Source organism: Rhipicephalus microplus, chromosome 3 (genome assembly GCF_043290135.1).
Source record: "Rhipicephalus microplus isolate Deutch F79 chromosome 3, USDA_Rmic, whole genome shotgun sequence".
Lineage (NCBI taxonomy): Eukaryota > Metazoa > Arthropoda > Arachnida > Ixodida > Ixodidae > Rhipicephalus > Rhipicephalus microplus.
This window is the reverse complement of record NC_134702.1, coordinates 226,785,298-226,812,690: the sequence shown is the minus strand read 5'-3', so window position 1 is coordinate 226,812,690 and position 27,393 is coordinate 226,785,298. Positions and strand designations below refer to the sequence as shown.

At 46.6% G+C, this 27,393-nt stretch overlaps 1 protein-coding gene across 1 annotated transcript in view; it reads right to left on the bottom strand.

Moving 5' to 3' along the window:
- The window catches only part of LOC142803516 (uncharacterized), a 26,390-nt gene extending 12,693 nt beyond the window's left edge, over positions 1-13,697 (bottom strand). The window contains exons 1-2 of the mRNA XM_075888644.1: positions 13,519-13,697; positions 5,343-5,520 (exon numbers count right to left, since the gene is read on the bottom strand). Coding sequence (XP_075744759.1) covers positions 5,343-5,520; positions 13,519-13,574 — 234 coding nt within the window. The 5' untranslated portion in view covers positions 13,575-13,697. The remainder of the gene's footprint in view (positions 1-5,342; positions 5,521-13,518) is intronic.
- Positions 13,698-27,393: the final 13,696 nt, after the last annotated feature.

Below are 27,393 nucleotides of genomic sequence, written 5' to 3'. Positions count from 1 at the left end.
AGGAACAGCTGTGACTTGACCTACTTGGCATCGTTCCAATAACTGTGGAGGGGAAACGCGGTGCGACACATTGCCACGGAGACACGAACGGCCAGTATTACACAGGCTGATTTATTGGGTTGATATGTAAGGTTTAACGTCCCAAAACCACCACATGATAATGAGAGACGCCGTAATGGAGGGCTCCGCAAATTTCGACCACCTGGGGTTCTTTTACGTGCAGCCAAATCTAAGCACACGGGCCTGCAACATTTTCACCTCCATCGTAAATGCAGCCGCCGCAGCCGGGATTCGATCCCGCGACCTGCTGGTCACCAGTCGAGCACCTTAGCCACTAGACTACCGTGGCGGGACAGCGTTAGACAGGCTAGTCAAAGAGCTCCTTCGCATTTAAAAGCCTCGTCGGATTGGAACCAGCGGCACCAATGTGAAACTAAAAACGAATCTGCCAACTGACCTTAGCTTTTTGTTGACTTAATTAAGCTTTTGCGTTCTTGTGCTATAGTCTCCAAAATCGACCTCATCAAACGCGCCAATTCACATGCAATTCAGGCCGTTGGCGTCAGCATGAGTGATGAAAAACGTCATCACGTGACGACGTCTCCATATGCAATCGTCATGGCGTAAGATATCTCCAAAATGTTGTGAAGTCACGTAATCACCTCATGACAAAATTGCTTGGCCACAGTAGGGCGGCGTGTGCTTCTCGTTGTGTGTTCTTTCGCTCTTTGTTTTTGATTTCCGGCCAAAGTATGTCATTAAGTAGGGTCGAATACGGGGGTGGTGTAAAACAAGGTGCGGTGCAGGAATTATGCAATGCATCCAGTACTGGAGGCATTCAAAAATCACGTTAGCTGAAAAGGCTTTCGGAGGGGAGTGCGGAAAGCGCAACACAAGGAGTTTGAAGAACAGGATGGGGGGCGCCCTTCCCTGGTCACCTGAGGGGGGGTGCGAAGTAAGCTCTATAGAACGAGTACTGGGGAGGGGGCACTGCAACCCCGGAAGGGGGGGTGAAAAATCAACCCCATATGTTGATTTCCCCTCCCCCCCCCCTGAAGAGGAACCCTGCGCACGCCTATGGGCATAACTATACCCTTCTTTGTATGCACGGCTCTTTCTTAACTTAGGTATCTCGTGCATTACTGGACTAGAGTAGACGCAGCAGCTTTCATCTCAGTGGCACATATCCTCGTCCTCCTGAATGTGGTATTCTGGGTCGGATCGGTGGCGCTTTACGTTAGCAGTGTCCGTGGCTAATAATGCTAAATTTTTCAGAATTTTACTCATCCTTTCTCGCTGAGCAGCACGTCTTCACACTCACTGAGCGGCTTGTTCTTGGTGCCTTGGTACGCTTTCCTCTGATCATTTCGAGAGAAATACTTTGCCGTGCAAGTACACCGGCTCTTTTACTAGACGCGTGTGTTCCTACTCTTGCCCCACCTCTCTCTTCTTTAGTGTAGTACGTCTCGTATTTTTCGCTTTGCTTTTCTATGGCTGACCATCACTCCTGGTCGCGAATCTTGCAGCGCCGTGTTTTTGGTGGACATCGACCAGAGGTGGATCCAGCTCCTTATTCCAGGGGAATTGGGGGGGGGGGGGGGGGGGGCTTTGTTTAATGTTATACCGGAAAGGGAAGCGTGGTCACGACTTTTTGTTTTTACTGGCAAGAAAACCATTTGGCATCATAAATACTGTCAATATGTGATCACAGTGGTTTCACTCATTTGTCCTAATCAGTGATACAGGAGGCGGACTGTGAGCCCTGAATTGAGGAAAGGGAGTGCTGACATAGAGTTGGAAAAAAGGGATAGCCCCTCCCCAACTCTAGATCCGCCACTGACATAAACGGCGTTTACCTCTTACTTTTTATCGCTCTTAATATAACGCCAGTCAAACAACCAGGTGCGAGAGGCCTGCTTCATAGTTATTGGCCATGGTTCTTTTTATTAATATTATTACCCGTGGAAATATTAAATTAGCCTAGCACGAGCCTACAATGGTGAGCGCGCAGCTAATGCTGGCCACGGCTGCTGAATTATTGTTGCTTTACTTTTTTACTTTTATTTATTCTCACCCAAAGTAGGAGTTGCCGCTGCACTGGGGTCATCTGTCTGAAGTATTTACAAGCTAGAAATGAATCTTGGGAATAATACTGACAATCGTGTAAGTTGGTCCTGCATTGTGACTTTCTTGTTCAGCACACACCCGGACCATAAAGGAATAGACACCAGGGGCGCAAATTTATAACTGCTTTATTTGAAACAACAAAATGCATTTTTTATTTGTGACAAATAAGGACCCCCCGGAGGTAGACTGGAATACTCACGAGATAAACCAATGTACACCTGTTCAACAGCCCTACGTCGTCAAAAGAACTACCTAAAAAGACAGGAAACAAGGTTGAGGCTGCCCTCACACACCGGTTGTGTGTAAGGCAAACTTCCATCACGATGTTCGAATATAAGCAATTCAACTATTTAAAAAGCACAGGGAATAATCCTGTTGCAGATGTGCGAGGATAGCCTTAAGCTTTATTGGTGTTTTCTTTATGCGTCATATTCTTTGCACGGCGTAGGGTTGTTGAATACGTGTAGTATGATTTATCTTTTAAGTATTCGGTTCCAGCACAGAATTGCGTCTCTATTTCTTGAAGAGGAAACTGAATTTCGTTTCTTCAAATAGAATAACTGAGTTTGCGCCCATGGTGGGTATTTCTTTCTTGTTCAAGTGTGTTGCATGAAAATGTCATTGTTCTCAGAAGCACAGTGCTGGCTGAATCAAAATGCTATCATAATACATATTCGGCATTAGGATTGGCAGTTATTAGGGGCTTATACCCTTCAGTGCAATATTGCCACTGAACGCAAACTTAATTTCATCTTTATTGTGTAGCAGCATGTTGTTAGTGTTGGAGGGTGTTTATGGGTTTATGGCTTATTTAATGTCAGCCAGACTGTGGCAATTGCAACTTGAAACCGTAGTTTGTAGTCAGCATCTATTTCAAATGCCCACTATTTTCTTCCATCGTTCATGAATTGAGTGCACATATAGCTCATCTTCGAAAACCGGGATTTATAATTTCTAGAATAACGTATGAGTATCACTACATGTCAACTTCTACGCTGAATACGCTGTACTATGCTGTGTACTATGACAGTACTTTAACAGTGGAGACTGCGTTTGCAGTTTGTTGTGCGCCAAAGAAGGTTTAGTTGTTGTTGTTGTTGTTGTTGTTGTTGTTGTTGTTGTTGTTGTTGTTGTTGTTGTTGTTGTTGTTGTTGTTGTTGTTGTTGTTGTTGTTGTTGTTGTTGTTGTTGTTGTTGTTGTTGTTGTTGTTGTTGTTGTTGTTGTTGTTGTTGTTGTTGTTGTTGTTGTTGTTGTTGTTGTTGTTGTTGTTGTTGTTGTTGTTGTTGTTGTTGTTGTTGTTGTTGTTGTTGTTGTTGTTGTTGTTGTTGTTGTTGTTGTTGTTGTTGTTGTTGTTGTTGTTGTTGTTGTTGTTGTTGTTGTTGTTGTTGTTGTTGTTGTTGTTGTTGTTGTTGTTGTTGTTGTTGTTGTTGTTGTTGTTGTTGTTGTTGTTGTTGTTGTTGTTGTTGTTGTTGTTGTTGTTGTTGTTGTTGTTGTTGTTGTTGTTGTTGTTGTTGTTGTTGTTTATTCAAAAATAGATACATTTTTTATGAATACATTTTTTGCATGGCGAATGAACAGTCGGAGGTTCCAAAGTGAAAACTGTCAGGGGGCCTCCTAACAAAAAGTAAAAAGAGGATTAGTGTAAGGTCGGCGTCGCAGGCCAGGTGAGCGAGTTTTCTTGGTCGCAAAAGGGCCCGCTTCCCAAAAAGCCGATTCTCGGGAGACGATAATCTCGGCGTAAGCGCACCCGTTCTGGCAAGAATACCGCGGTCAGTCGCCGCTTCTAACAACCAGCTAAATGGTCCCCGGCCAGCGGATTGCCGGCGGGTGACGTGAGGACAGTGTATAGCCACCCATCCGTCAGGATTAGAGTCCACGGGATGGCTGTCATGCTGGACAGCGCAGTCATCTTGCGGTAATGCAGGAGGCCCGCAGCCGAACGGCGCCACCATTGTGTGCGTTCGCACAGTTCGCGGAGCGTGTGCAGGCCGGTTCTTTCGTCTCTCTCTCTACGACCGAGCGGTCGAGTGCTTGAATAGGACAGTGAGAGGAGATGACGGCAACAAAAGTTTAGTCAGTCCAATAAACGGACTGGATTGCTTTGGTTGGGCGTGAAGAGAATCGGGAGGGGCAACCGAGGGATTAAAACCTGGCTTCCGAGTCCTCACGGTCGTTCTGGTCGCAGCAAAGAGCGCTCTGCACTATCGCGCCTGCCGAGGCAACATGCGACGGTTCCAACGATGAAATCTTGTAAATATGTACATAAGTTTCTGTATATAAAGTCGAGTTGTTGTAACGTTTGAAATGTGCTGGCCTCCATCCCCGAACAAGCAGCAGCCGCCACGACAAGACAAGACGGACACCGAGAAGCAACCAACCTTCCACTCCCTTCTGTAGCAACAGCCGCTACGCCGCTGAGAGAGCTCTGCTCAAGGGAACAGAGGAAGTGGGTAGAAGTTTGAGTTTTACTATTAGCATTTTAGTCAGCAAACAGCGACGAAATCGCAGCAATATTTAAAAGAAAATGGTGCAAAAACGTAGGGCCATATAACCAATAGTGACAATTTGCTTGAAACAAAGAAACCCAAAAGAAAACATTGAAGTCATAAGTCATTTAACGATAAGACCTTCAAGCGCTTACTAAAGGAGTACATTGAACATGGTTTGAGATTAACTGGCAGCATGTTCCACAGTGTTACGCATGAAAATCTTGCCGTCATTTGACCATAGTTGGTACGTACTTTAGGTAGAAGTAGATTATGGTTAGCTGAAAACCTCGTGTTCTTAGTATTTACAAGAGTAACTCCCGAGAAACTGCAAATGTATAATTCATTATTAAGGATACGAAACATGATCATTAGAATTTTGTAGCTGAAGAGTTTATTTCACAGTACGTACCTACAGTTTTATTTATTTAAATACCGTACGCCCTCATGTTCATAGCGTTTCATCTTCACCTGTGATATTTGTTTATTTAAAACTTGTTTCAGTAAGCAACCAAATGCTTTTGCATAAACACAGCGTACCCTTAGACGTAAGAACGGTAGCGATTGAAAATGAAACATTACACTAGTATTAGCACTGAGCCTTTTTACGCCGTCTCCTCACTAGTTCCACATGCCAAAATATAGGTATTTTGGCCCGTGCTTCGTGCAACATATTTGACAAGCTGAACCTAAGATATAGTCTCATCGTACGACACCAGTGACGCTTACGAAGACGATTCCAAGAGCGAAGCCGACTGCAAGAACTGTCAGGAGGGCGACCACAGCGGAAAGGACGAGTACGCTGCGGCCTTCGGCACTGCCTTTATCACCGTAGCGCACTGCGTCGGGTGTGTCCGTTCCTTCCACCAATGCAGCAGAGCTGTTGAGATCGAGCACGTAGACTGGCCTGTGGAAAAGCGAAGGGTGAGCCAAAAGGTACAATACAGCTGTAAACGAAGGGTAAGTAAACGAAGGGTAAGACGTCGCAAAATGAGTAGTGGCTAGCTGCTTGAAGACATACTATCTCTCCCTATGTACTCAGCGATTTACAACGCACCTTTCGTGCTCTCCCTCTCGAAATCTGAATCACGTCCTTGCTTTCTGATAGAGTATGTGCTAAATGGGTTTCTACCATCTTCAGGTTGAACAGAAGGTGAAACTTGCTGGAGTGCCGTCATTTGATAGACATGGCAAACACTAAGAGAAAAACAATTTTTCTCGCATCAGTAAATTACTCATTCACAATATCAAAACAAGGACTCTGCCAAAACTACAACGCTTGCCGTGAGGCTACACTAGGTGAGCGACAAAATACACACAAAGAAATTGCGGGTGGCGACGTCACTAAATTTCTATGCAAATCAACAGAACCCACAACTTTTGAAGGCATCCACGAGGGCCTACGTACTTCCTAATTGATAATCATGAAGCACATTGTCTTTTGAGTGTGTCCCAGCTTAACGTACCAAACTTGGCAAAAGTTCGTTGAGCCATTTTCGCCCAAATACAAAAACTACACTTTAAAATTCGTCACGTCACGCATAGAGATCTGAGCGCCAAATTCAATATTCAATTTCTGACCTTCATTTTGTCCTCTATTACCAACTGATGATGGTGAAATTGATCTCATTGTTGTTTTCCGAATGCATTTAATCATGTTAAACCGATTTAATATGTCATTTTAGTGTTTTTAGCCAGGGGTCTCGAACTCAAATCAGGCAGCGGGCCTAAGTCACGCAGTTTAGTCCCGCAATGGCCGCTTGGTACAGGTAAAAAGGTAAGAGCAGGGAGGAGAGAGCGGCCGCAGTTTGTACAGCCGCGGTCACGTCTGTGTAGAGCACGCGAGGAGCCGGTTTTCGCTCTGCCGGGCGAAACCTCGAGGCACTTTCAAGCTCTTAAGTGCTGTATGAGAAGCATGTGCGCCTAGCTGTCAAGCTGACACCACCAGAGCACAAAACTACTTCCAGTTTCGTGCGAGAAAGCAGATCCTCGCGTGCTCTACACAGACATTGCTGCGGCTGTACATTGTCTGCAAACGCACGTTACTATTTAAAAACAATCTTTTCTACATCTCGTGTGCGGGTCATTTTTAAAGGAGATAAATGGCGCTATGGATTTCAACATGTTGATACGGATCGCTGGAACGACTCATACCCGGAAGTGAGTTCTGAAATGTAGTTCTTGTTTCGCGGTGATTTGGTGATCACGGTTATTAGCTGGTTACTTGGGAATGTCTTTTAGGTCAGGAACATACTTTTAAAAAAAAGCAGGACGAAGACAGTCATGTGCGGACCACGGGCAGTGGCGTAGCAAGGGAGCGGCACACTGGGCGCGTGCCTTCTCCCCCCTCTCTGAAATAATCTTTTGCCAAAGCATATATAGCGAAAAATGACCATATGGTTACGCGAAGATAACATTGTCAGTCGCAAGCCACAGCACAGCACAGTCAACTTCTTCAACTTCCTACTAGACGCATTTTAGGGTATCTTCCGCAATACACTGATACAACACAACCCCCGGCGGCAAAAGCGCCAACCCGGTGCGTTGATGGGGTCCCAGTAGAAGGCGGATGGTAGCGCTTGAGCTTTTATACGCGAACAACGTTACGAGATAACAGAGGCGACGAGGTTGTGGGGTGATCTGACACAATTTCGTACGAAACGTCTCTTACTTGTCGAAGCATTAGATATGGGCCCGTGAAATGAAAAAGCACCTTTCTTAAGGGCCGACACGTCGCGTAGGGGACCAGAGAAGAACAAGGTAACCCACTAGAAATCGTTTTTTGTGATGTCACTCGTCGTAAAGCTGCTTTTGGGTTTGTTGAGAGGCCATCAATTTGTTGCGGGCAAGCTTACGAGCGTGGTAAGCACGAGCAACAGCATCGCGAGTTCATATTGCGGTCTACTCTGGCGAAACCGGAAGGAATGTTCCTAATAGCAACGTTGGTAGGCGTGCAAATGAAAGGTCGAATGGTGAGTATCCAGCAGTGTCGTGGAGAGAGGAATCGTACGTGAGCGTGACATATGGTAGTGCCAGTTACGGTGATCGGTCGACACGTATTTGGAAAGAATATCTGAAAGGGTCTGTTAGCCCGTTTGTCTGGGGGTGGTGCGAGGTCATGAGGTTGTGCTAGGTGGAGCAAGAATGCTGAATCTTGTGAATAACTTGAGCAAGGAAGGTACGGCATTGGTCTGTCAGCAGCGGGCGCGGGGCACCATGTACTATAATAAGGTCTCGAAGCAAAAAATCTGCGATGTCCGCAGCGCAGCTGGTGGGAAAGGCCCGGGTGATTGCGTAACAGGTCTTAAAATCTTTAGCAACGGCGACCGACTTGTTGCTCAAAGTGGGTGTTGGAAAGGGCCCGAGGTGATCCAAACCAGCTCTAAAAAAGGCTCTGTGAGATGTTGATAAGCTAAATTTAGCTGTCAGGGCGACCCAATGGCTTTTTGCAGCACTGACAAACTTCGCAGGCATTCATATAACGCCGCACAGAGCGTACGTTCAAGGCCAGGTCAGTTAGAAGCAATGGCACACACGGTCATACATGCGAGAAACGCTAAGGTCACCAGCGGTTGGTACGTCATGAAGCTCGCAAAGAACAGTGAAGCCGAGTTGCTTTGGTACGACCAGCAGTAGATCGGGACCGGTGGGTCACAAATTATGCCGGTATAAGGTGTTATTCATGAAGGCAAACATGCGTACAGACGTGTCGTGCGGAGATTATCGCATCCATTGTCTAATTTGGCTTAGGTGCGGATCTTGATGGTGCTCGTCACCAAGGCGAAGTAGCTGCGACCCGAAAAATATGCCATTGATAGAGTCGCCGCTCGTAGAGTCCCGCACAGCCACAGCATAAGATGACAAGCAATCCGCGTATTGGTGTAGTCTGACGCTCTAGTACACTACCGTGTAGGTATACTCTTACAGGCGAAGTGCCCAGCGAGCAAGACGACCTGTGGAATCTTCAAAGAGGTGAGCCAAAAAAGGCATGATGGTCCGCCAGCACTGTAAAACGTAGGCTGTATAAGTCAGGACGAAATTTTGCTACTGCCCACACTAGAGTGAGCCATTCGTGATCTGTGATGGAATAATTGCGCTCCGAGGAGGACAGCAGATTGCTGGCATAAGCGATCACGTGATTTGGCCACATTGTCGTTGAGCCAGCACAGTGCCGATTCCGTGTCGCTGCGGGCTTCCTTTGGTGCTGAAGGATTGAAGTGGGCTAGAACAGGGCAAGACGTAAGCAGGATGACGAACTTGGAGCAACCTGCTGCTTGGAAAAAACAGGACCCCAGTTAATGGAGGTGCCTTGTTTTAACAGGTCAGTGAGAGGTCAAGCTATTTCGGTGAAGTCATTGCTAAACCGCTGAACGTAAGAGTATAGCACCACAAAGCTGCGAACCTCCTTGGTGGTTTTCGGCGCAGGGAAGTCCTTCACGGTTCGAATCTTTTCCCGGTTGAGCTGTACGCCATAAGCGTCAACGATATTCCCAAATATTCGTGTCCGTGTGCCTGTGTGCGCAAAAATATAAGTTACGATGCACGCATATCAACTAGCTCGTCTTGCGATAATATCCCTAATACCGTAATGCAGCAGCACCTGAAATGGTCTTTGGGTGAATCAGGCTGAAGTCCGGCAAGACGCAACATGTCAACAATAGTTGTGAGTCTATCAAGGTCAGTTTCGAACGAGGGTGGAAATACAGTGATGTCCCCTAAATAACATAGACGCGTGTACCACTTAAATCCGTGAAGCAATGAGTCCATCACTCATTCGAATGTGGCTGGGGCGTTACAGAGGCCGAAAGGCATGACCTTGAACTGGCAGAGGCCATCAGGCGGTACAAAGGCCGTCTTCTCTCGGTCCGTACAGTCCACAGCAATCTGCCAATATCCAGAATGGAGGTCAATGGAAGAGAAGTAACCGACACCATGAAGACAATCAAGGGCGTAGTCAATTCGCAGTAGATGGTAGGTGTCATTTTTTGTGATATTGTTAAGGAGCCGATAGTCCACACAAAAACGCCACGATTCGCCCTTCTGTGAGAGGTGAAGCTCCTAAAGCCGTGTGTCTGTCAGTGCATGTCTTTTGTGACCAGTTTGTAACCAGTGGTTGTACGACTCACTCATCAGGTGGCGCTAGTGCGCGTGACTGACAGACGGACAGACAGACAGACAGACAGACAGACAGACAAACAGACAGACAGACAGACAGACAAACAGACAGACAGACAGACAGACAAACAGACAGACAGATGGACGCATGGACGGACGGATAGATCTCATTGCCAATAAGTGCAGCGTGCTATATATGCACTCAGATGTATCCTATATAGATATATAGATTTCACTATATGCACTCAGATGTATCCATATACAACCTACCGCGATCCGAGGGACGTGCATAGGCTTGGTGATTGCAAACGTCCCACTGCAGCCAGTACAAGAACCTCTCTCGCTTCATTTCACGGACCATAAAGCCGTATTAATGAAGGGTCCTCGCAATCCAGCCACCATGACAGCGAAAAAATGAAAAGGACAAACGAACAAACGAAACAACAAACAATAACAAAATAAAAGGTCATTTGTATATTATGCGCAAAGTCTTAAATCTTTCTACTTATCTAACTGGACTAACTTTTCATGGGAGAGTGATGGTTTACTGATTATCTCCCCCTCTCGAGCTTCACCCCCTTATCATAATTCATTCCGTGGATGTGGCGTGATTTTTTTAACTAACACTACTGGAGACGCCCAAGAACTGGAAGATGGCTCTATAATGTTTTTCGCAACCATCTTGTTTACTTCATGCTAAATGAAGCCCCGCTCCGACGGACACACACACTGTAGGGGCAGTGGTGAACAGGGTCCGCATTGCCCGTGTGTATCCAACGCTGGACAGCGGACGTCTGACCTACAGGTCAATCACCAAAATCTAAAATGTCCTGGCAGGACCCGATAACACTCTGGATGGCTTAGATGATCTAGTGGAAGGTCAGCAGTGATCATTTGACGGCTGCAACAATTTATTTTCGATGTTTCCTGGTGTGCAGAACACTGACATTCAGAGCTAAAGCTTCGACCTGTGAATCCAGCAGCGAACGAAGTTTCGCAACGAATATGCCTTGTGGGACACTTCACTTGCGAAGCCGAAATAGACTACGGGTAGCCAGGTTCTATTAACCGTGATGCTGAGAACCGTATGGGAAACATCAACAGAATGCGTGAGTCGCAAGTCGGTAAGAGGCGCAGCGTATAGTATTCGTCATTTGGCACAGTTGGAGAACATAGCATGCCGACGTTGGTAATATCAGTTTTAGGGGAGGATGAGTAAGGTCACCGCAATTTATTCAGCACGAGGGTTCACATGGGGAGTCACTGTTCTGAGGCACTTCAAGGCGGAGCACGCTGGTGGAGCGATCAATGAGCGTAGAATCGGCGGCGAGAAAATCCCCTCCAAGGATGACGTCATGAGGGCAGTGGCAAGAACATTAAACAGGACAACCACCTGATGGCCCGCAACGGTAAGTTGGGCAGTACACATCCGTACGACAAGCACTGTGTCTCTGTAAGGTACTTGTACTGCACTGGTCAAGAATGGCGTAAGGATCTCCTTCATGCGGTGACAAAAATCAGCGCTCATAACAAACGTGAGCACCCATGTTGATTAAAGATTTGACAGGAGTGCTATCAACATGGACTTCGAGGGCGTTCCAGTGCAGACGAAAGGGCAAAAGAGGATGTTTAGGTAAGATCGACCGTGCAGCTGCACCTCCAGAAGCTGCGCATAGTAGTTTTCTGGGACCTACGGCGTTTAGCGGACGGCGAAGGCAAGCGGTCACGTGTAGGAGAACGAGATGGACGGCGTGGAGTTGGTGGTGACGAGAACGTGCGGCTGTAGGCGTCAGGAGCGGTGAACTCTCAAGACGCAGTGCGGGACGGATAACGGTGCTACATTGGGCGGCAGGCGCCGTTGTAATACAGGATAAGAGGCGTAAAGGGTCACTGGCTGCGACGGTAATAAGAAATGTGGCCTGCGTGACCACACCGTTTACAGATCGGCTTATCATCTGCTGTACGTCCTTCAGAGAGGTTTCTAAAACGAGGGGAATATGGACAGCGGCATGTTAACTCTACAGAGGCGACGGAGGCATCATTGTTGCTCATGGTACACATGGCGGAGCACAGACCCATATTAGCGAATTCCTGGAGGACGATGGATCAAGGAGACAACGGGCACTGGTGTCTCGATCCACGTCGGTTTGTTGGCAGATGGGCACACGGCCTCGACAATGCGTGTGACATTTTCAGGCGAGGACGACTGACAAAAAGTTTCCTCGCAAGACGACGTGGTAGTGGGGTTGGGGAAACGATGGAAATGCTGCGTCATGCGGCGACTCTTTGCTTACTTGAGGCGGCAACAATCCTTAATCACGGCATCGACGGTGGTTACGTTAGTAAAGACGAGCGGGTTGGACGCATCATTGGCGATACCCTTTAAAATGTGCGAGATCTTGTCAGCCTCGGGAATCCTGTGGTCGGACTTCTGGCACAAGGCTAGCACGCTTCGGGTGTATGTCAAACGAGGTTTGGTTAACATCTGAGTGCGTACGGCCAATTGTTTCCGGAAAGCAAGCTGTTGTCCATATGTGTTGCCAAAAAAGTCCCGCAGCTTCTGCTCTAACTTGTCCAAGCTCACTACCTCATCTTTGTGCGTCTCAAACCAGACAGGAGTTTTGTCGAGGTAGAATATGACGTTTGTCAACATGATGGAGCCATATTCGCTCGTACATGCTAAGCCACTCATCCACATCAATGTTGGTCTCTCCACAAACTGTACCGAGATCATGGGGTTGCGTTATGGCGACATACCGAGTGTTTGTTGGGGATGTTGCTAACGTAGATGGCGAGGGCGCGTCTTCACCTAGAGTCATGGTAGTAGATAGCAAGAGGTGTCCATGTGGAGCTCCGTCGCCAAAGGAAAACACCCCGCCGATCCACCAAGAATGTTACGTGACAATAATACTGCCAGTAGCAAGTCACATTACAGAACAGTCAACTTCTTCAATTTCCTAGACGCATTTTGGGGTGTGTTCCATCACACACAGATAATGTCAATAAAACCACGCAGCAATATCAAAGGGGCCGTTCCAGCCATTCAGTTCACCCTCTTGTTTTCCCCTAGCCCTGATGACGCGGGGCACTATATAATCTCGCACTTCTAATCTACGTTAGAGATGGTATTATCGGGGTTTTCTGCGGAAAACTTCCCGTCTAAATTTCTGCCAACGCTTGAATAATATGGCATCAATACAGCCATGTTGTGACGATATGTAACTGTGAAAACGGTCACTTTTCTGGAGAAGTTGTATAGCCCCGGCCCAAATTTTTATTATAGCCAGAGCAGACGCTGTCTAGCTTGAAAGCCAAGTTGCTTCTTGACTGGTATATTTACACTGCCATTCCGTGATACACTGTGGTAAAATTAGGTTGATTCCAACGTCATAACTTGCAACAATGACGCGAGTTGCAGTGCATTACTTCAAAGCCTATTTTGCAATATCTTAGCACTCAGACGGCACAGCTTGAATTTAAATCCAGTATTCACAATTTCTGCCTAACTAAGGCTGACGCCAGTCAACACGGGTCACATGGCGTTACGACGACTTTCTAATCCGCAATGCGAAGACTCCACAAGCTAGTAATTTCAGTAATTGGCTGCTCGATTTTCATCACTATAGGATCACAGAAGGTTAACGCACTGTTTGCTATGACAGAACGCTCAAATTACATAAGCACTAATTATTTCCATGAACACGACATGCGTCTGGCATAATCACTCATAAAAACTAGAGGTATGCTTTCGTTGTTATATGGTACGTTAACGAGAGATGCTTGAACTCACCCATCGCCGTCGCCACGCCGCCAGGCCTTACGGCGCCAGAAACGAGCCAAGAACATCGTTAAGATTTGTGTCCCTTATAAATGGCTCGTACCCACTTTCAAAATCAAGATGGGAGCCGACATATGGAAACACGTAGTGGGATAACCCGGGGGGGAACAGTGGAAGTGCCTCAGACAGGCTGGCCGACGTTTCAATATTGGAGAACCTATCTTTGTTATAGGCGCCTTGTCATCCTTGGCGTATTAGTTTTAAGGTGGTTAGTAGTGACATCATCTCCTGGTGGTGGCACGTGTCCCTGTTTGCAATCGCTGTCTGAAAAGAGAAAAAAAGGTATAAAGCAGAGACGGTGATTGCCAACAGGGACACGTGCCACCACCAGGAGATTATGTCACTACTAACCTCCTTAAAACTAACACGCCAAGGATGATGAGGCGTCTTTGTCAAAGATGGATTCTACTATCGAAACGTCGGCCAGCCTGTCTGAGGCACTTCCACTGTTCAAGCCTGTCTGAGGCGCTTCCACTGTTCACCCTGAACGTACCCACTATGTAGTTTGGCCCATTAAAATATTGCGAGTTGAAATGATTACGTAACAAGCGTTGAAAGTTGAGCGAGTAGGTATGGGAAGAGCCTCGGAATAAACTGCGCCGCAGCATGAGACACAAGAGAAAAGAAATAACCAAAGCCAGCGAAGGCTCACAACTGCTTTAACGAAAAACTGTGTCACCCTTGCAGTGAATTTTATATCGGGGAAAGTGGCAGGTGCATTATTGTGAGACTAAGAGAACACGAGCGATCGCTTTATGATACCCCGGGCTTACATTTGCCAGCGCACTGTGGCGAGTGTGGTTGGAAGGATCCGTCTTTAATGATAGGACAGTAGTTTCCAGGGGTAATAGATACGTAAGTCGCAAGATAATTAGAGGCTTTCCACGTAAGAGAAAGGGTGAGTGATGTGCCAGCGCACGCTCTATCAGTTTGTCTGACAAGGAATTCGATTTTCTCCGGTTTATGTGCTATAGTTAACTAAGCGAGAGGGATAGCGAGTTTCAAATACTTTACCCATAAAGAAACATACTATTTAAAGAGTGCCCAATGGAGCCTCTTTACGGCCCAGCAAGAAAGGGTCTGAACAACCGCTAGATGGCGTACCCGTTCTCGCTTTTTCGCTTTCGTTAAGGCATGTAATAGTCTACTCAGGAGGACAATAAGTTTGATATCAATTTTTTGCAAAGAATAAATTTTATTAATTGATGCAATTTTTCATATCTGCTCTATATCATGTGTCTCTGAGGACATTTATAGCTTTACAACAGAAAACAGTGCACGAAGTATGACTAGAAATTGTTGTCTTTTTGCATTTGTTTTGCACAAAGAGGCACATTCATGTCGTTTAGATGTTCTGTTCTTGTATTCCCTTTGTGGACGCATTGGTGTGTAGCGTAATGGTAAAGACACTCGCTCTCGGAGCATGAGGGCACGGGTTAAATCCCAGCGTTGGAAAGAAAATGTTTTGTTATTTTATTTATGCTAAAGACATTATCGGGTCTGACCAACCGCTCGTGACACTGAAAGCAGCGCACTAGCTGGGCCGCAGTGCCCTACGGGAGTGTCCACTCTTTATGTAAGTATGTTTCTCTATGCCTTACCGGCGTTTCCTCGCTACGCGTTATTTTTTTTTTTTGAGGGGGGGGGGAGCTCGTTTTCAGTGACACGCCATCTTTGCTGCGGCTATTCAAGGTTGACATGGTTTTTCAATAAAGTAGTTGGAAGTCAAGGATCACTTTTGTCATTTCATCCTTGTGTCCCGTACTTCTGCGCAGTTTTCTGAAGACCGAGGAATTAGTCAGCTGTAATGTGCATTCCCGATGTCGAAGTTCGTATAAATTGAATTTAACGGCAACCAATATTATACCAATAAAATCAACTACATTCAGTTATACACTTCCTGACAGCTGCGCACAGGTACCTGTAATAGCGTCCTAAAGAGGAGAGTCCTCAAATTTTGCATAGCAAATATAATGGTTAATATAACTGCATGAAACAATTAGGGGACATTAGTGTACAGGAATTGTGCCTTCAACAATTTAGTACAGAAACTTCTCTCACATGTATGTTCTTACTTCGTCTGCATGTATTAGTCACTCTGCGGCTTCTTTTATTGTTGTTATTGTTTTTGCGGAGTGGCTGCTGCAGCTACTGGGAAAATTGCCCTTTGTTTTTTAACAGCAACGTTATATAACCTGGTAGCAACTTGTGCTCTGTCATAAAAACCTATCACCATACTGAACCGACAGGCCCGCTCGTCATTCTCATTCAAGTGAAACAGCTTAAGCTGTAAAAAACACGCTTTTTTGCGCAAAATTACAATAGGTGTCGTCTGCCGTCTTCTAAGATTGGAGTTAAACACACCAAATGCACTTTCTTTGGGGGCTTTGTCACTAAGATACAGTGATGAGAAAGTTGCCGATGCATTGCAGGAGTTTATTAAAGGTTCAAAGAGTATCAGTCTATTGAATCAACCGTTCCTAAATTCCTGGTTTTCAAATTGCTTAATATATTTTGTCATTAAAATTTTTTGCTTCATTTCCTATATCCGTACTTTGTTTTTGTCAAAATGTATTATCAACATTTTTTACTTGATCCCCCTCATCATTTTAAAAAACGTAAGCTAAGATAATTGAAGTTATTTCTTAGAACTACCCGGTTCTTGGCCAATCTCCCAGCGTGGGCATGTGCCGCAGATTCCAGGTTCTACTTCAACTATCGGTAACTTGTGCTCCATCGTGCGAAACTCCTGAGTTGGGCACTCGCCAACAAATTTGACAAGTTCGACGACCATGTACAGCAGACGCGATTCGGCTTGATGGTTTGAATACTTATTAAGGTCGTGCAAGGCAGGCGTTAACTCGCATTGGGTGACTCCCTCATCGGGACCGTCAAGCCAAGCCTGTCGGCTTCTCCGCGAGCCTTTTCGATGACCCAGAGTTGGTCGGCCGGAAGGGTTGTGTGCGTGTCAAGCGGACACCTGGAAAAGAGCGAGAAAAAACAAGTCATGGAAAGAAAGGGGACGACAAAAAATAGGAGAGATAAAGGGAAAAACATATGAAGATATAAATACAGAAAAAAACATAGGATTGAGAAAGCTATAGCAAGAAAAAGGAATGCCAGTAATGAAATAACCAATGATTGATTGATATGTGGGGTTTAACGTCCCAAAACCACCATATGATTATGAGAGACGGCGTAGTGGAGGGCCCCGGAAATTTCGACCACCTGGGGTTCCTTAACGTGCACCCATATCTGAAAACACGGGCCTACAGCATTTCCGCCTACATCGGAAATGCAGCTGCCGCAGCCGGGATTCCATCTCGTGGCCTGCGGGTCAGCAGCCGAGTAGAGGCTTTCCTTTGTTTTTATAAGACTAGGACGAGGGCTTTCCTTCACTGCCACAAGAGGCTTGTCTGCAGTTTTTTGTACTTAAGCCTCACGTGGAACGATGAGCATTTTTGCTTGTCTTATCATTCTCGTGTGGAGCAGGAGTTGTCGCCGTACGATTCTGCCCATTCAAAGATTCTGAAGAGGCGCGTTGCGTCTCTTTGCTTGGAGTCAGCGCTGAAGAGGTCGTGCCTACACAGCATGAAATTTAGTTTCCTCGATCAGGTGAGGCGATTAGAGGCTGCTGGTTTCCCTCGATTGGTCATTACGGCCGTTGCTGAATCACTTTTGCAGAAGTTTAAACGTAGAACACGGGAAGCGATGACCGCAACCCAGCCCTTGAGGATTAGACCACAAGTTGTGCCATATATTCATAAGTTCTCGCACAACCTCAAGAAAGTCGCGACCAGGCACGGCGTACTAATGATGTCTTCCACAGCCAAAGAAATCCGAAACCTGTGCCAACGTGTGTGCGATAGCAACAAGCACGGCTGCGGGAAGAAACATGAGAGAGCCTCTGTTAAGTGTTCCATGGGGGTCGTGTACTCCATACCCTTATTCTGCAAAAAAGTGAATATTGGCCAAACCATACGATGTATTAATGACCGATTAAAGGAACACGCCCAAAAATTAACAAAACGAGTTGACAAATATGCGCACCTGGTTGCGCATGTCATCTCGTGTGGTTGTGACGCACGATTCTCTGAGGCGAAGATTTTATATAGGCAGAAGCGCAAGTAAAACTGCACGCGAAGTGTTAGAGGCCTTTTTCATTGAAAAAAAAAATAAAGATCACTGTGTAAGCGCCCCTTCGCTATCATTGTTACCATGCGAATGCCAGTTTACCAATCTGAGGCAATGACATTGATTAACTGTATGTATTGATAAAGTATGCTGTTGGCCTTCTATGGTATTAGTGCGAACATGTGCCATGTATATATCTAAGGCTTCGAGCTATGAATAAATCAGTTGGAAGTCAGCGCTCTGTGTTTTTGATGCCTGGGTGTGTGCGTGTGTGAGTGATCGTGTTGTATGTTCGCGCTCGAATGAACTTTTATATTGTCACAATCACGGGATATTGGACGATGTCCCTTTTTTCTGAAGAAACCACGGCGACGAGAAGGAGGCTGCAACGGATCCTGATGACTTTCCTGCGAGACACTTGGCTGAGTGATGTTTGGTGACGGACCCCTATAATTTAAGAAATGCTCAGATGGAACAATTGCCGGCCTTTTAGGCCAGGCTAACCCCGCCTTTGCAACATCACAACCACCACTATCACCACCACCAGTGATTTTCCATACCTTAACTGTACAGTGGCAGTCAAAAATTTCCGGACCACGAGAGCGCTTGCCAAACATCACCACTGCACCCTCTGACAGCTGCCGGTGAAGCTGAAAAGCACGCACATTGCACGCGCGGCCTTTTTTACTTACAAGCTTGCTCGTTCGCTCCCTTTAACAGCGTGCGCACCGGAACGACAGAAGAAGCGCAAGATATCACTCCGGCTTTCAGTGCGCCAACCTTATCACAAACGTCGATATTCGGAAAACTGATGCCGTACGCACGTTTTCGACAGAGCGGAGCATCTGGGCGGCGCGCACTGAGGGTTGCGAGTACAAAGTACGTGTTTTCGTGTCGATATAATCGCTCGGTGTTTCCGCGGCAACACTCGGGGTGACACCTTGCGCTTCTTCTCGCGTTTCGGTGCGCGCACTGTTGAAGAGGGTGAACGAGCGAGCTGGCAAGTAAAAAATGGCGCGCGTGCGCAGTACGCGCTCTCGAGCTTTGCATGCAGCCGTCAGAAGGCGCTTAAGTGCTGCTTGACACGCGTTTCGGTGGTCCGCAATATTTTGACCGCCACTGTATGTCCTACTTCCGTGTGCATATAGGCCCCTTGCTGGTGCTATAATAAACGAATATGGTAAAAGCCCTAATTCTGCTGTTGTTGCTGGCTTTTCACTTTGGTGTTGCCCATGTCAACGAAGTGTCAGCAGACAATCGGACGCGTGACACATCTTGACATGACACTGGACACACGTGACACATGAACGCGTATTCGTGGTGTGTGTGCGCATAACCACCCTACTGTTAAAGCTGGTAGTGCGCACATTAGTGCTAGTTATATTGCGTTTACTGGCGCAAGGGCAACTCAGGCCAAGCAGCACCAAACACAAGGTGTTTTATAGTAACTAATAGCTCTAAAGTTTACCAAAAATCCCGCTTTGTTTAAAAAAATTAAAAACATCACACAGGGGAACTAATGGGTCTTCTCCTAGAATAAGACTTGGGTGTATTGGTACTTGACATTTGTAAAGTTCTCCAAAGTACTTTCGTCTTTCTTTTTCTATGTAAGGGCAAGTCATAAAGATATGCATAACTGTTAATATTTGTTCGCATTTTTCACATTGTGGCATGTCTTTCCTTTTGAGCAAAAAGTTGTGGGTGAGGTGAGTATGCCCAATGCGGAGCCAGCAAGGATGACCTAGATGAAGCGTTCCTTATGGCGGCACGATTTCCATTCACCCACTATGAGTTTCACCAGATAGAGTTTATTACTTGTGCAGGAGTCCCACTGTTGCTGCCATTTTAATGATAATTCTATGTGAATAGTGTGGAGACTTTCTTTATAGGGGATGTTTATTTGCTTAACTTTTGTCTGAGCTGCTAAATACGCACATTCGTCCGCCATTTTGTTGCCTGGTATCCCTATGTGGCTTGGTATCCAGCCGAAATGAATGGTCGAAATATCGCTGTTTAAGACGATCACGTTCAGTATATCACCAAGTAACGGTTCACGCTCGGATCTTAAAAGTAATGCCTTCATTGAACTTAATTAATCGGTGTATATGATTGCTTTTCGGTGTTTCTCTGTGATTAGTTTCCGTACTGCTTCTCATAAGGCGTACACTTCAGCGCTGAAGATGGATGTACACTGAGGTATTCTGACACTGAAGACACTGACAGCGCTTTCTCCTGTCACAATCCCGATGCCTACATGGTGTTTTGTTTTGGAGCCATCTGTGTAAACTTATCTGTATCCATGGTATTTGTCCTGAAGTGTGCGAAATTCTTCAATTATGTGTTCTGGTGCAGCGATCTGTTCCTTAAAATGGGTCAGTAAAAAGTCACATAGCTGCGTCAGATCAGACCATGGCGGTAGTCCCGGCGGTTTGAAGGCGACATTTAGTGCGTCATTGCAAATATGGTATGTGCGGCAATACTCTTCAAATCGTAAAATCAATAGTTTGATTAGGTTTGGCCTGTTGGAATAGTGCAAGCGTGAGTGGCTTTTCGTGGTGATGTCGTTGCTTATGTGGTCAGATAGTGACCCAATTCTTAAAACATTCGAGAGGTTTAAAAGGACGCGACGCTGGCATAGCAGAGGTTCATTGCAAGCAATGTATAAACTTTGCACCGGTGATGCTCTATAAGCTCCACTGGACGAACGGAGACCGAGATTGTAAACGGGATTTAGACGCTGAATGTAGAATTCTCTGACCGAGCCGTAAACGGCACGCCCATAGTCCAAGACACTACGTACGACGGAGCGATAAACCTTCAGTAGGCATAACCTATCAGCACCCCAATGCTTATGGGACAGAACTTTTAATATATTACGTGTTTTATTCACCTTGAGTTGTACTGCATTTATGTGAGCCAGAAAATTCAGTTTTCTGTCGAATGTGACACCTAAAAATTTTTCTTCTTGTTTTATCTTCATAGCCATATTGTTTAATGTACGCACTGTGTCACGGAATAATCATCGTTTTAATGAAAACTACCGCAACAGTCTTTTGCGGGGAAAATTGAAAACCATTTTTGTCAGTCCAATTATTCAAATTACCTATGGTAATTTGAAGCTGCCTCTCTCATGCTAATTGGTTTGAGGCACGAGAAGCGATTTTATGATCATCGACATATAGAGAGTGCATTATTGTGTATGATATGACCTTGTTGATTGAATTCATTTTTACTATGGATAGAGTAGTGCTAAGGACGCAGCCTTGAGGTACGCCATTTTCCTGTACAAATGTGTGTCAAAGTACAGTGCCCAGACGCACTTAAAATGTCCTGTTAGCCATGAAATCTAATATACAGTTTAAAATTGTGCCTCAAACGCCTAGATTAGGGAGGTCTTGTAGAATTCCGTATCGTCATGTAGTATTATAGGCCTTCTCTAGATAAAAAAAAAACTATGAGACAGTACTCCTTGTAGCGAAATGCCTCTCGTATTTCATGCTCCAGACGAAGAAGATGGTCAGTGGTTGAACAGCCCTTTTTGTATCAGCATTGATGACTATATATCAAGTTTTATGAATAAAGGATGAAGGACAGTCTGACATTGATAACTCTTTCGTATGTTTTCGCCAGATGACTGGTGAGAGCGATTGGTCTGTAGCTGCTCGGTGATGTTGGAGGTTTACCAGATTTTAGAAATTGAACTGCTATGGCCGTTTTTCACTGTTTTGGCATTTTTCCAGTTTGCCCTACTGTATTAAAAAATGTAAGCAGGATCTTTGTCGATGCTTCACTAAGATTTGCCAGCATCGAGTAGTGTATGTTGTCGGGGCCTACTGCTGTTTTTTGCCATTTGATAGCACGATGTTAAGTTCCTGTAATGTTAGTGATTGGTTGTAAGCTTCGTGTGAAGCACCTGTGAACAGTACTTTTTGTTTCTCTGAGGTCTGTTTGTGTTTCAGGAGAGCATCGGAGTAGTGAGCTTAGCTGGAAGTGTTTAAAAAGTGTTTCCCTAATATGCCGGCTTGTTCTTCTGTTGTAGTCTGGATGTCTGGGCTTTTAAGTATGGGGATAGTATAGGCTGAGTAGTCTCCTCTGAATTTCCTTAACTGGTACCACAATCCCTTAAACGAGACAGTGCGATTTATAAAATATACATAATAATTGCGCCATGGTTTTTTTTTTCAGCCTTTCTATACGGATATATCGCGCCTTGACTCTAGCCTGCTTCAAGTTCACGAGGTTATTATACGTGAGTACCTCTTCAGGACACCTCAAGTTCTGTTTTGCAGTTTCTTTGCTCCTGTGTATTCCTTTGTCTAACAGGCATTTCGTTTATTTCAGACATGATTTGATGATCGTGGTATCGTTTTTTTCTGTGGCTGTAATTACGCTATCTGAGATTTTTGTCGTTTATGTCATCGATGGTCACATCTGGCGAGATGGCGTCCTGGGGTTTTCCATTTTCTGAAAACAGTGCCCAGTCCGCAAGATGGATTAGCCAGAGGCGTGGTTTAGATGTCATGGTGGGTAGCGAGGATGGCAGTTGGATGATTGCACGTTGCTGATCACTGCCATACGAAGAATCGAGGACTTCCCACTTGAACTCATTAAAAACAGATAGTGAGCAGAATGCTTGAGCAAGGCAACTAAACTTGCCTAAGCTTGGTGAAAAGTATGTTGGTGTGCCAGAGTTTAAAAGCCAAATGTCACTCGATAAAATAAAATATTCAATCAGTTGCCCTCTTTGGTTCGTTTTGCCACTGTTCCATAGCATACCATGGGCGTTAAGATCTCCTACAAGAACAAACGGTTCTGGAAGTTGGGCGGTCAAGTCCTCAAGTTCTTATTGTGTTAATTGCTCGTTGGGGGAGGGGGAATGCAGATAAAGCAGATAAATATAGTTTTGTGTAAAATGACTGCCATAGTCTTGAAAGGGGTGTTTAATGTAATTGCTCTGGTGGGAATTCTCCTTTTTATTACAATTGCAACTGCTCCCGATAAACGGCTGCAGTGTTGCCGGTCCTTACGGACAACTGTATACCCTTTTAGTATATAAGTTTGCTTTCCACCCAGGTTTGTTTCCTGGGGGTAAAATGCTATCAGTGAAAACTTGTTAAGGATGTCTTTAATGTCACCTAAGTTTTGAAGTAGGCCTCTGACGTTCCAATGCCATGATAAAAGCCGTGATGCGATTAAAAAGAAGCAAATACACTAATAATGTAGATTGATTATGAAAATTATGGTAGTTGACATGGTAAAAACTGGGCTCGAGAAGAGCAATAACCACTTAGGTTATTGCTTGGGTTGCAGGGTTATTGGGGTCTTGTCCCGCTTAGCGCGCTCGAGAGAGCGCTGTTCTTTCGGTGTCGACGACACCGAGGTTTTAAGGTCAACCTCTATCGCCTTGTCATTGTCGCCGCCCTCTCCAGTGCGTTGGCTGTGGCGCTTTCGAACACACTCATGCGACGTGCACCAGTTCCCCACGCTGTTCGCGCTGTGGCGGCGACCACGCTCGCGCCGACTGTGTTGCACCCGGCCCCAAGTGCCAACACTGCGCTGGCCCCCATCCCGCCACCGAGCCCCGATGCCTTCGCTGGCAACACGAGGGGAAGGTGCTAGAAATCATAGCCTCTGCGGACCCGCCCCTCTCTCCTCGTGGGGCCGAGTTAAGAGCGAGGGAAAAGCCGTGCCTGCTCGAGCACCGTGCAGAGGTATTTCCTCGGTAGTGCAACCGGGCTGAACGTACAGCGCGGTTGTTTCGCCCCCGGCCGCCGAACCCTCGGCCCCCGACAGCGAGGTGCAAAACGACATGGTGATTAGTGCCCTGGCCACTGCTGTGCACGCCTTCATCGGTACAATACCGCAATTCGGCCCTGTGTTCGAGCTGTGCAACACGGCCTTGGCCGCCCACGCTGTCCTCAACCGACATGGCTAGCAGCAAGGTGTCTCGGCCGCGGATTCTTCAATGGAACGTTCGTTCTCTCCGCTACTGTCACGCCGAGGTGTATACCCAACTCCTCCTACGTGAGTACGACGTCTAGCTGCTGCAGGAAACCTACGCTTGCGTCGGAACACTCAACCTACCTGGTTTGCTCGGCTATCACAGCACCGCGCAGTGTGAATTTGAAGAGTGTAGCACAGTCCGGTGCAGCACTCATTCGCATCCTCCCGACACGTCGCGGGCTTCAATTTATGTGCGCACCGACCTCTCTCACGCTGCGGTGGACATCGAGGACATTCTCTGTAACACCCTCGAAGCCGTCGCCTTGACCCTGCGCATGAGGAACACGGACACCAGTGTCGCGAGCGTGTACGTGCGCACGTCTAACTACGCGGCACGCTGGGGCACCTGTTTAGTGCGCCGCCTCGCAGACCGCCTAAATCGCGACGCGAACATGAGTGGCGGCTTTAACTCTCACCACACCTCATGGGGTAGTGGCGTGACGAACCACCGTGAGTGCGACCTCCTCGATGCCGTGCAAAAGGCCGGACTGCTCGTTATAAACACGGGTAGCTGTACTCTCACGCGCCGTGGTGTGTCCGACAATGTCATCGACCTGGCTCTCGTGGGTGGTACGTGTAACTATGAGCGACAACGTGCATCGGGCTCTCAGGGCTCCGACCACTGCCCCATCGGGGTCCGGTCCCACTCCCTCAGCTAACATCAGGTACACTCAGACCTACAGGGTTGCGAAGTGGACGCGCTTTAGAGAACTGTGTGCTACAGTGCCAGTCTCTGCAGACTTATTCACCGCACTGGACGTGTGTCACAACGCAGCTACCACCCGCTGCACCGTGTCTGCGGGCACCCCCGCACCAGACATCAGCCTCCTCAACCTTTGCGCCGCACGTCGCAGGGCGCAAATTGTGGCGGTGCGCTCGAAGAAGGCGAAACATTAGCGTGCCTATAACTGTTCTGACGTGGTTCGCCGCAGGCACGTCATACGCCGTCGGAACCAGAGCTGGGGGAGCCACTGCTCGTCACTAGGTGACCCTCAGAACCACGCCCAAGTCTGGCGCATCTTCACTGCCGTTCTTCGAAACAGAGAGTCACGCAGCCCGGTTTTCTGTGTTGCTGTTGCAATGAAGATGGCCACGCAGGAGTTAGCTGAGCTACTGGCAGACAAGTTTGCCCCTCCTGCTTTCCCACACCCACCACAGGGATTACCACCTGTGCCGGCACTCAACAGGCCTGAGCTGTTCGCTCCTGAGCGGTACTTCGCCACCGAGGGTATTCTGCTGGAAATCCGCGCATTGCGCACGGAGGAGTTTACTCTCAGCAAACTGACCGCAGTGCTCAACAACCGCACGAAGCAGTGTGCCCCGGGAGTGGACGACCTCACCTACCAGGTGCTGCGCAATATTGACCCCTCCATGCGGACCCGGTTTCTGGAGGCCAAAAACGAAGTGTGGCACACAAGTTAGGTGCCACCCAGCTAGAAAGAGGCGCTCGTGGTGCCCATCCTGAAGCCACGGAAGCCGGCCACCGAGCTTTCATCTTACCCGCCAGTATCATTTCGACCGCAGGGAAAGTCATGGAAGCCATGGCATTGCGACGCCTTCGCTGGATTGCCACCGCAACCAACGTCTTCCCTCCCGAACAGAGCGGATTTCGCCCGAGGCGCTATACGTTCGACTCGCTGGCTGACGTGATCGCCACCCTCGAGGAGGCCAAGTACTGCGGCGATTACGGCATCCTCGTGCTGGTCGACGTGAGAAGTGCGTTTGAAGTGCTCGACGTGAGAAGGCCTGTACTACTATCATTGCCGTTTCTCGAATCAAGTCCCATCTGGGCCTGCATCATATTATTGTCATTTGTTCAACTACACAGCACACTAACTTCTTTTTTTTTTTTGTCTAGGGGGAGAAATGGCATTTGGGCTTTGGGGTCATTTTGAACACGCTCCAGCAAGCTTTCGAAGAGAAACAAAGAAACCATGATTTGTTTTTCACTTTCACTGGAATCCGTTGAACTGTTTACCCCCTGTGAAATGCATGAAAGAATAAAAAAGCAGCCTATATAGAAAGCAGTCTATCAGAGATAAAATTACATGCGATATAGATTTCTTGTTAAAGGGGTGCTCACTTTGTTTTTGTTTTAGGTTGACTGAAAGAAGCCCGAGACCCCAAAAGTCTAAAAAGTGCAATGGTAAGCATACGTGCACCGTGGAATGTTAAATATGAGCTCCCACTCTACTCCGACATCATGACAGTATGAACTTGTCACCACGTACTTGCACAAGATATTGTAACACTTCCACTCTGTCATTCCATTGGTGATGAAAAAGCAGTCATTTTGAATGTTTTAGTCGCAGACAGGTGACCATATTGAATGTTTTGGTGCTTGACGTCGTCAAAACTAGCCGGACTGGCGAATGAAGCCACCGGAATTGATACTATATCCTGGCGTAATCATAGTGTCAATGCCAGTAGGGCACCATGTGAAATAGTCTTTAGGGTCAACATAAAATTTGTCTCCGACATTTACCGAGCTTCAAAATTGCTCAGTGCTGACTTAGCATTTAGGAGATTTGTATGGTAATCAACATAATTCCACAGCGCAAGACTGCGATCAGTTAAGGCATAACTGCAGAAGAAGAGACAAGGGCAGAAAAGAGCCCGAACTTCAACTGAAATTTTATTAGGGTAAACGCTAGAAATATATACTCGAGACAGAAAACAACATATCACAGCACAAACGTGCAACCTATTGTGTCACAGCCATACAATCGTTATTGTGCGTGTACAACACCACACCCGAGCACGAACTCGCGATCTATTGCGTCGAAACCAGATACTTAATTTCTTTTTAGTGAGGGACACCGAAGGCATGCTGATTCATAGATCACCCATCATTTGCATTTGATTGGCCTCAATGATATCTCGTGTTAGCTGCTGACGATGTTTTGCGGCGACGGTGCAGTTTTCGAGTTCTAGTCTGCAACCACAATCTGTACAAAAAATACGCAGATGGTCTTGAGCAGCTGAGTATACAGGTAAAGATGCTCAGCTGGTATACATGGTATACACAGTAACCGTTAATTCACGCAGCTCCCCGTTTGTCCAACATACATTTTCCTGCATGACAATGGGATCAAGTAAACGATGGCAATATCACACATGGTACAAAAAGCTTCGTATGTATGATTGTGCAGCAGCTTCTTCGTGCACACTGCGCATTCACACGTTTACAGTACACTGAAAGCTTTTCTGGGGCGTATAAAACAACTTTCACGTCAACCTCATTATCACCCATCTTTTTTGTTTTCAAATTGTGAGAAATCTAAAGTAGATAGGGAATCACAGCCACACGCTTTGCGTTACTGGACACGCAGTTCACTGGTGCTCTACGTCCCTGTTTAACGGTCCTAAGCAACTATTCCGCCACCGAAACCAGCGCATTATCGGGGAAGCCAGCGCGTATTAGACGGGAAGCCTGCTCAACAAAACACCTGTTTAACAGAGTGGCCGCAAGACTTGCGGATAGCGTTTCTGAGACAATGATTAGCGATTCGTCTTTTTGCGAGCTTCTAATGGCCCGACAAGTACGGTAGAAGTCGTTTGCTTTCTCTAGGCTCATATTTCTAGCATAGGGGATCTCTTGAAATGTTTAAACTCAAATCTAAAAGCCTTAACGAAGCATTGTGCGGAAGCTCATTCGTCAGAATAAGAAGTGCCATGCACTTATCGAAC